We start from the raw sequence: 10,426 nt of genomic DNA, 5'->3' as shown, positions 1-10,426 counted from the left end.
TATATTTTATTATGTGTGATTATTTATTATAATATGAGATAGAGAAATAACCTAATTATAATTGTAATATAATAAAAAATTAATTTAAAAATATTGTATTTTTTTACAAAAAATAAAATAAATAATTTTTGGTACATATCTTATCTAATATATTTATATTTTTGTAAAAGTATATTAATATATATTTAGTTATATTTATCAAATTATTAGTTTATCTATAAATATACTAAAAATATTATTGATATTAATTTATCAGTAATATTAAAATACTATTAATACATAAATTTTATTTATTTAGTAATAATAAATACATATCATTTGATACATTAACAAAAATTATAATATAAGTTAACTTAAATAAACAAATAGTTGTATAATTTTAAAACATTATATAAATATATATTTATATTAAAATTTTAAAATTATTAAATTTTTAATAGGAAAGACTAAAATTGCACAATTATGATATTTGAGGGACTAAAATTGTTCAATTAAAAATTGAGGGACTAAAATCGCACAATTAAAAATTTTTAAGGACTAAAATTACTCAATTAAAACCTTGGGATCAAAATTGCACAATTGCAATACTTGAGAGATCAAAAATACAATTAAGCCTTTTAGATATAATGTTGAATTGAAAGCATAAATAGCATAATGGTTAAAATAAATAGTGTAATATAAAATATGTAAAAAAAATAGTGATAAAAAATAATATAAATTTAATATTTATTATTATCTTTGTTTAATATAATAAAAGGGTTAAAATAAGAAAATTCTTATTTTTGCATGAAAAAAGTAAAAAGATATAAAACTTATGAGTAGAAAAAGGAGAAAGAAATATAATAAAATTATCTTATATATATATATGAATATATATATATATATAAATATTTTCATAATAAAATTTGAAAACAAAAATAAAAACCTACTTGAAGTAGCATTTCAAAAATCATTACAAACTGTTAAAATAATATTTACCAAACATTACTAATAAAGCCAAACTATTTTTTAACTAATAAAAAAACAAGAAATTGAGTATTTCTGTGCTGGTTTCTTTCTTCTTCTTTTTTTTTGTTATTTCTACTTCATTTAATAAAAGTTTTGAAAAAATATTTGTGCACCAGTAGGTAAGAGTATAGACTACTGTGCTTAAAAAGGGTTAAATCTTTTTATTTAAAATTTTATTTTTATATATTGACAACAATATTTACCAAACTGTCCAAACATTACTAATAATGACTAAAAAGGATTTTTTCAAATTACAAAAATTAAATATCAATTTTGAATTTATGGCACAAAAAATAAACTTTTTTGAATTTGAGAGTTAAAAATATTTAAACCTATAATATAAGTATATTTTTTGTTTTCTATCAAAAAGTCATCTTTCAAATGGTATTGCACTTAACCTCCTTAAATAAGGTTTGAAATTTGAATTTTGTAAATATAAAGAAAAAACATAATTGAGATAATATCTATAAAAGGTGGTAAAGTGGTTAACCAAGTTTCTAATAGAAACTAATGAATAACAAAACTGATAAGAACATAGTTATTAAAAGAAAAAAAATAATCAACACATATAAGCAACGAACTGAAAACTTCTAGCTTAACTAATGTAAAATGAAATTTATTTATTTATTAATGACATTGAAAATAACATGTAATCAAAATGGTTTCTAGATTAAAAGTAAATATTTCAATTAAATTAACAAAATGAAAAAAAATAGCTTTTATAAACCAAATGAATTAACTTTTAAAAATAAACTAATAAATTCTCTTTGATAAAATTAACTTATAAAAACACCTTATGTAGAAGTGCCTTTTAATTTGTGTAATAAAAATAAAATTTTATTTGTGTGCCAAATGTGATTTTAAATTGTTTATATCAACAATCATTCTTACGAGTTGCTAACATTTTATATATAAATGTAAGAATTTACTCAATGGTTTAGAGAGAAAAGATTGTGTAAAACAGTTCTTTTTATAAAATCCTCCAAAGGGTGAAAAATTAAGTGATTTTCTTAAAATTGATATAACCTATGAACCCACTAAAAAAAGAAAGAGTTGTTTATTTGAGAAACATTATATTTTCTAAGTCAGTTAAAAGAGCTTATAAATTCCTAAAGAAAATGGTTTGCCAAATACTCCCATCAACTAAAATGACATAGTTATATATTAACCATTGAAATTGATGCGGTCAGAAACTAGATTAGTATTGTATTAGAAGAAAGGAGAGGGAGCTATAGGAGTCTTGAATTCTTGATCCATATTTCATACTCGGACACTGTACAGATGTATTATTAATTGAATAAATATATATTAATGGTGTAAAAGAATTATGTTATTATCTAATCACAAATTCACAATTCGACATCTATAAGTTAGTTCACTTTCGTAATTACTTATATTAAAGATAATCTAGTAGACAATATGAATATTTTACACGAGCACAAGCAAACATCATGAGCAACTCAGATGACAGTTGGTGGGACAATAAGATGAACAAGATGTACATGCATTGTTGTCTGTCGATGACAGGATGAAAATTTCAATGTAACAGTAGAACTACAAACAATAGTTGGATTGACCAGTCTATGGCATATCCATACAAAAAAAAAAAAAATCGGAAGCGAATTACTTTTATTTAGTAGTTACCGTAAGAGCTTTTAGTTTGTACCTGTCAGCAAACTGATCAAACAAGAAAGTCATGTCCAATAAATAACAACAGACATAAAGCTTAACTATGTCGGAACCACCTGGGGCTCTAAAGCTGAAGAACCACCTACATTGCTGCTTTCTGCAACCTTTTCCTCTTCCTCCTGAAAACCTAGCTTATATCTATCATAATTGGTGGTTTCACTAGACTTGAATGGCCTTTCGCCCAAAATTCGAACCAAGTCGTCTTGGTGAAGCACTTCTTTTTCAAGAAGCAACTCTGCAATTTGAGTAACTTGCTCCTTGTGTTCCTCAATAATCTGAACCGTACGTTCGTATGCTTTCTTCACCCAATCACGCACTTCCTCATCGATGATTGTCGCAGTTGTGCTGCTGTATGGTTTGCTCCCAAATTGATCCTCCTGAGGGAAAGAGAGGAGCCCCACTTTTTCACTGAAACCATAAACTGCTACTTGGTTATATGTCATCTTGGTCACTTTTTCCAAGTCATTTTGTGCTCCTGTTGAAATTCTCCCTATAAGAATCTGCAGTAACAACGGAGGAAATTGGAAAAACATCATTTTCTTGTCTTTGAAGTTACGGAAGCATCAAATACCAGATAACCAAAAAGCCATTAAACAACATCATGCAGTAATAAAATTTAGACTTGAATATGTTTTTAGTTTTTTAAATGAGACAAGCTTGATTTTGATTCCTCAAACTTTAAATTGATTTTTTTATTCTATGTAATTTGAAAAAATCACATTTTAGTCCTTTTGTTCAAAATGTTGTTAGTGAATTTGTCAAACACAAATCACTCATTACTTAATCTGTCACATAATCCACTTATTAGTTCCATTAATATTAAAAACATCACATTAAACTAAATTGATATTTGATAATGCACAATTTACTCAATCTCTCATTTTTTGTTATGTTATTAACGATCCTCCTAAGGAACTAAAAAAAGTTTTTCTGAAATTACAAAATTAAAAAATCAATTTTAAATTTAAATGACCAAAAACAAATATAGTCCAAATTTGAAGGACTAAAAACGTAATTAAGTCTAAGATTTACAGCTGAATAGTACTAAAGCACCGAGATTGAATTCATTCAATAAGTAGTCCTACAACAAAAAAAGTATACGAGAGAAAAAAAGGAATACAATAAAATGAAATGTTGAAACTACCTGCTCAGCAGCTCGACCACCTAGTGTCACACAAGTCATATCAAAAAGCTGCTCCTTTGTCAGTAGAAGGTTCTCATTTGGAACATATTGGGCAAACCCAAGAGCTGCTGTGCCACGTGGAACAATAGTTACTTTCAACAAGGGCTCAGCGTGTTCCAAATACCAACCTACAACAGCATGGCCTGATTCATGGAAAGCAACAGTACGCCTTTCCACCTGGCTTATAACCTGGTTAAGAAACATAAATATCAGAAAAACTCTAACCAGTACCAGAAAAGGCAGAGTTCAACATTTTCAAGTCAATATAGCATATCAGCTTCAACATCATGAAGTCTTAACTTAAAACAGCCTAAGATAAACTATTTCTGCAGTTATGCAGATGGACTAAAAAGATCCCAAGTATAACGGATGGTCCATTCATAGTTCATACATAAAAATGAAAGGCATATAGATGGAAGCTTCAGCTTACATCATGTTGTTCACATTCATTAAAGCCAACTTTGGCTGGATAAGTCTTCTGTGAAATATTTTACTTCGAAAGATAAGAAAAGCTTTTCCAAATCCTATAAACAATAGTGGGATGCAAATCAAGGTACTTTCACTATTAAGAGAACCCTTAACCACATTTAATTCACCCTTTTGTCTCGTGTTCTAGAAATGTTCTTTTATTGGCATGTTTATCACACAAACTAATAAAATATATAGGATTATAAATGTAATTGAATATTAACTAATTACATCTAAAAAGAAAAATATTTTATAAAACTGAACTGGTGAACCCTCAATTTTTTTCCTTCACTTTCCTTGTCCTATTACATATCCACCAAAACTTATGAGCAAAGGAAAATATTTTGATTCTCTAGTTGCAACATATCAATATTGTGTGTAATATAAAAAGACATACCGAGTTCTTCTTTTCCAAACCACCAATGATCCTATCAATAGCTGACTCAAAATGTTCCATTGTGACTAGTGATCTATCACCTCTTGCAGCAATCAGAGCAGCTTCATTGCAGACATTGGCAATGTCTGCTCCAGCAAATCCAGGTGTGAGGGCTGCAAGCCGTTGAGAATAATATGAAGGCTCATGGTCAAGTTTGATCTTCTTCAAATAGATCTGAAATATTTGCTCACGTCCTTTAATATCAGGTTTATCAATTGCTATCCGGCGGTCAAATCGTCCAGGCCTAAGAAGAGCTTTATCTAAGATATCAGGTCTATTTGTTCCTGCCAACACAACAACCCCAGAGGTTGTTCCAAAACCATCCATCTCCACCAACAATTGATTTAAAGTACTTTCACGCTCATCATTTGCACCAGAAAAACCTCCACGCCCCCTTGCTCGACCAATTGCATCAATCTCGTCAATGAATATGATACTTGGAGCACACTGCCTTGCTTCCTGAAATAGGTTTCTCACCCTAGATGGTCCAACCCCAACAAACATTTCCATGAAATCAGAACCAGATATAGAAAGAAATGGCACACCAGACTCCCCTGCAGTTGCTTTCGCTAAAAGGGTTTTTCCTGTGCCTGGAGGACCGACCAAGAGAGCACCTTTAGGAATTTTTGCACCAAGTTCTTCATATTTCTTTGGGTTCTTGAGGAAGTGAACAAACTCCATAATTTCTTGCTTTGCCTCGTCACAGCCAGCAACATCTTTAAAAAAAATCTGAACAAATGAAAAAAGATAAGTAGTCTCATAAATGAACTTGTTGCTAAGTTACTCACCAGTGCTCCTCCCTTGAGGAAATCACTAAAACTGGAAAGATAACAATGGAAAATGGGGAACATGCTATTAAAATTAAAAAAAAAAAAAAAAAAAAAAAAAAAAAAAAAACAGAAGCAATCTCATTTATAGAAGAAAAAACAAATTTGCTAACCTTGTTTTTGGCATGTTTGTCTACTTTAGTAACATGGGCTTTTCCTATGTTGAATATCCCACGAGCACCCTTACCACCGTTGCCGCCACCAACACCAAGTCCACCTTGCATTCTCCTTCCCATATACAATAGAGATCCCAAAAGCAACAGTGTTGGAGCAAATCTCATCAGTTCCTGGTACCAAACCATTTCAGAAGAATAGGTAACAGGCACAAAATCATGAGAGTCAATGCCTAGCGCTTCTTGGGCTTCCTCAAGCTTTTCCTCAAAAGACTCGACACTTCCAATATTGAAATAATATTTATACTGGCTTCCAGATCCTTTTGCAGGTATGGTCGCTTGGACTACTTCACTGTCTGTTTGATTACGGGGAGAGTTCCTTACATATACTTTAGCAACTGATTTATTTGTTACAACAATATGGTCTACTAATCCAGGTTCCAAAAGCTTGTTTTTAAACTCCTGAAAGCTAATCTGCTAAGAATCAAATCGTTTTCCATGTCAGAAATATGATAACAAGGAAATGAGAGAAACCATAAAAACCAGACACAAATGAACAGGCATCTCGTTGCCAAAAGACACATGGTTGGATTCACATCCCAATTATAATGCAATGACACCCTCTTAACAAATAAGATATAGAAAAATATCAAGCATTGTTCAAAAACAAAGCTAGTTTAAGATTTGCAGCCAGATGCTAAAAAGCAATGGGGTATAAAAGTGTATCCTAATAGAACCCTTGTTTAACAGAGCTATAAACTACGGAGTCAATTGCAGCAGCATAAAGCTCATCTCAGACATACACACACACTTTCCGTCATAACATCACAGTCAATCAGTAATTTTAGCCAAAGAATATTTACTAACTAAAAGGAGTTAAATTTCATCAATTACTAAAAAAATACTTCAAAAAGAGGGCAGAGGTGTAAATCACACAGACATGCACACACACATGGCAAGCAAGAAGAAAAGAAATCATAGAGTGATACCTAAGAAAGTACTAGAGGAAGGTCTCAGCAAATATAGTAGTATATTACACAATACAGAACTCAATTCTTATTTCTCATAATCTCTCCTATATTTCCATTTTTCACCTTTCATCAAGAGAATCAAGACAAGTGTTGTGTCATACAGTACAAAGTTCATTTCTCAAGCTATTTAAACCAATGTATTCATATTCATTGCATAAAATGCAGATATTCATATATTTAGTTCTGAACCCAACTTCACCCACATAAGCAAATTAAAACAAGGAGTGGCCCTGGTAATACAAAGAAGTTATGCTTACCTGCTGCTGTTCGAGAGGAACAACAGAAAAGGATGCAATGAATAACCCCATTACCAATAATGGAGTGACTAGATTTTGAATTTGCTTCATGAAAGCTTCATTAAAATTTCCTTGTTCATCTGTGTTTGAGTTCGAGTTATCTGAAGTTAAAAAGAGAATTCAAGCATTAAAAGTTGTTAGTGGTACCCCTTTAATAAACTGGAATGCAAATTATGAGTAATTCTGTGACTAAAAAATACAGATCCCCAAGTAAATAATTGCAACCCACTTAGAGAGAGCATACTCTGGGATTGGAACCCAGGTTCCAAAACCCAAAATGCACAGTAAAGTTGTAACTGAAGTTTGAACTCAACAGAAAATAGAACCCTGGTCATGGACAAGAAGTATTGAATCCTACTTGACTCACTATCTTCCCATCATAAAAAAAAGTTCACGCAATAAGAATAGGTAACACTTGCATAACATATAAATAACAAGAAAGATATCCCTCCCATTAACTCATTACACCAGTTATGACCATCAAGTTCAACAATTTGCGATGATAGCTTCCTAATTCTGGAGACAACAGATACACAGAGGAATTTTATTCTACCTTTGGACTCGTGCTTTTTATCGTTTCCCTTTGGAATATCCTTCTTTTCCTTGGGATAAAAGTTCTCGTAATCTGCCATAAACAAAGCAATACTAATCAGAAAGCTACCTGAAGAACAGCAAAACAACCACACAACATCACCGAATAAAACTCACTCTTCTTCTTCGGGCTTTCGCTGGAAAACAACCGGCGAAACCTAGGGTTTGCGGCAACAGATTTAAAATCAGGCAAGTTGGAAATGATGCCATTACTGCGCGCTCTGGCAGAAGCCACGTAGCCCCTAACAAAACCTAATACCATTTCCGCTTCATCGGAGTACGCATTCTTCCGCGATCCTCCGGCAAGGGTTCCGAATCTCCCATCACCGTGCAACAAATTCTACAACTCAAATAAAAGCAGCATCAGAGTTAGCCTCTTTGTGCTCCGTTACGCAAGAAAGTGAATTGAATTAAAAGAAAAAGAAAGCATACTCTAGCGCGTGACGAGCGAGACAAGGAGCGCGCAATCCTCAAGAAAATCATGGTGCAGGAAAACAGAATTTTTTGTGCCTCTCTTTTCAAATTTATCGATCAAATTGCCCCCCGTCCATTATTATTAATCAAAATTCCATGGTTTTTTAAGGTACAAGTTGGGTTTCGAACAACCACTTCTCACCATGTTTTTTTTTTTTAATTATAAAAATATATTTTAATATAATAAATATATTTAAATAAATTATAATATTATTAAAAAAAATACCTATAAAATAAATTAAATGTATAAAATAAATTTAATTTAAATAATATAAATTATAAATAAAATACTATAATTTTTATTATTCAAGCATAAAATATCTTAAAAAACATACATAATTATTGAAGTTATGGACACTTTTTTCTTAAATGTCCAACAATTTTAAAATAACTATATCTTTTAGGTTGACCCTTTTTTCATAGATCCATCTTAGTATGATGCAAGTAGATTTTGGACGATCTTTTGGATTTCTTTGCATTTTTAGATCATGATACCATTCATCTTCGTTATATTTCGGCCACTCATATTCGTCAGGCAATAATCTGAACGAAACATTATACACATTACGAACATTTTGTAAATTGTAAACCGAAGAAAATAATGACATGTGATTCAAGTGAACATGTGCATATGCAACTATGACATGTGAACAAGACATATGTATCGCTTGAAATTTATCACAATCACACTTTTGTGTTTAGAATAATACCTTAAATCTCTTTAGTGCTTGTCCACCTTCACGTGAATTTATTGTTTCAAACACAATGAATGATTGATTTTGTTGACCAAACGTTTCAACTTTGAGAGAGGTTGATTTTGCCACCTGTCATCAATGACTTTTTTGACAAGTTCTTCATATTCGTGATTGATTGATAACATTGCATTTATTTCCCTCCCCTCCTAGCAAATAATTTAGCTAGCTTGAAGTATGTTTTTATGACCAATGATGTTATTGGCAAATTTCGGATGCCTTTAAGTACCGAATTGATGGACTTTACAAGGTTGGTAGTCATGTGTCTTTATTGTCGACCTCTGTCAAATGCTTGAAGCCATTGTTGTAAGATAATTATGTCTCATGTGAGAAACATGTGATGTATAAAGGGACAAATAAATAAATAATTAAATAATTAGAGACTAAATCATAAATGAGCTTAATGAAGCAGATTTGAGAATAATTGTTATTGGATGAGAATAACAATCTTTAGGGGATATAAATATTCACTAATGTGAAACAAGGTCTATAACCCTGACAGAAAATATTCTCTCAAATCCTAGCCATCACAAAAGATAGAGATAATAAAAAGAAAAGTCAAATGGGGTGAAATATTGGTTCTCTTCTCAATAAAATCAAAGTACTATAAGAATCAAAGAAGATTTTCATTATGGAGAAAGGTACATACTATTTCTTATTATTATGTGAGTATCATGAATTTCAAAAATCCTTTTTTTAATTTTTTATAATTGATGTATTAGAAAATCATAAAACTTACATGTGGTATCAGAGCAAGATTTTTGAAATTGTATGACTCTCCATGAATGATATGTATTGTGAAATTGTATAATTTTTCATGAATGTTATATATATATATATATATATATATATATATATATATATATATACATATTTATATATGTAACGATTTTGCAATGATCTAAAAGACATTGTCAATGAATAAATTTTAAGGACATTTTTCCTACCGGAAGTGAGATAATTGTGCAATAAGGAAAATAAAAGAATATTTTTCTCATCGACAGTGAGATAATTGTGTAACAATGAAAATAAAATAATATTTTCCTCACCATAAGTGGAAAAATAATATGAAAAGTGAAAAGAAAAATGATAGATAAAGAAACAAATATGATATATATATATATATATATATATATATATATATATATATATATATTATCTTCGATCCTTTGATATGAATAAAAGTACCATCGGAAGTGGAATAATTTTGTCAAGGTCATTGTTGTAATATTAAATGATGTTTAGGACAATTATATACATATAAATCACAATTCACATGAACCCTAATTTTATCAATTAGGAATTATGATTTAATTTTTCGCTGCAAGTTGTTTGTTTGGATCATGAATGAAATTCTTAATTTTGAATTATAATCAATATATTAAATCCCACATTATCAAAATCCTAATGACATTCGTGTAAGAATTATTTTCTTGGAATTGAGTGATTAAAAGAAAGTTTTTTTTTTTAAATTCCTAAATTTTATTTCAAATTGAAAAGAATTGATTTTTTTCTTTTAATTAAATTTTGGAATTCGTGACTACGCACTCTACCTTTA

General features: G+C 30.2%; 1 protein-coding gene across 2 annotated transcripts; it reads right to left on the bottom strand.

The window, feature by feature from the left end:
* Positions 1–2,496: 2,496 nt before the first annotated feature.
* Positions 2,497–8,230, bottom strand: LOC109798606 (ATP-dependent zinc metalloprotease FTSH 10, mitochondrial). 2 transcript variants are annotated; one of them, XM_020358937.3, is made up of 8 exons: positions 8,075–8,230; positions 7,760–7,982; positions 7,605–7,676; positions 7,013–7,152; positions 5,725–6,201; positions 4,746–5,513; positions 3,842–4,069; positions 2,497–3,197 (listed from the first exon to the last, which is right to left on the bottom strand). In XM_020358937.3, the coding sequence occupies exons 1-8, from the start codon at positions 8,123–8,125 to the stop codon at positions 2,739–2,741; spliced, it is 2,418 nt and encodes an 805-aa protein (XP_020214526.1). In that variant the 5' UTR covers positions 8,126–8,230; the 3' UTR covers positions 2,497–2,738. The 2 variants fall into 2 exon arrangements, with proteins under 2 accessions (XP_020214526.1, XP_020214527.1); XM_020358938.3 differs by having other exon boundaries at positions 5,725–6,198.
* Positions 8,231–10,426: the final 2,196 nt, after the last annotated feature.

This window comes from Cajanus cajan, chromosome 8 (assembly GCF_000230855.2).
Source record: "Cajanus cajan strain Asha chromosome 8, NIPB_CcT2T_4, whole genome shotgun sequence".
In the NCBI taxonomy this organism is placed as follows: domain Eukaryota; kingdom Viridiplantae; phylum Streptophyta; class Magnoliopsida; order Fabales; family Fabaceae; genus Cajanus; species Cajanus cajan.
The sequence above is the reverse complement of the archived record's forward strand: the minus strand, read 5'-3'. Positions and strand labels throughout refer to the sequence as shown.

Excerpts from the sequence above, each read along its gene's own strand:
- LOC109798606 (XM_020358937.3), bottom strand. The coding sequence starts at position 8,125 with ATGATTTTCTTGAGGATTGCGCGCTCCTTGTCTCGCTCGTCACGCGCT. Across the intron at positions 7,983-8,074 it reads CTCGCTCGTCACGCGCTAGA|AATTTGTTGCACGGTGATGG; the intron begins GTATGCTTTCTT and ends TTTGAGTTGTAG. Across the intron at positions 7,677-7,759 it reads CGAAAGCCCGAAGAAGAAGA|ATTACGAGAACTTTTATCCC; the intron begins GTGAGTTTTATT and ends TGTTTATGGCAG.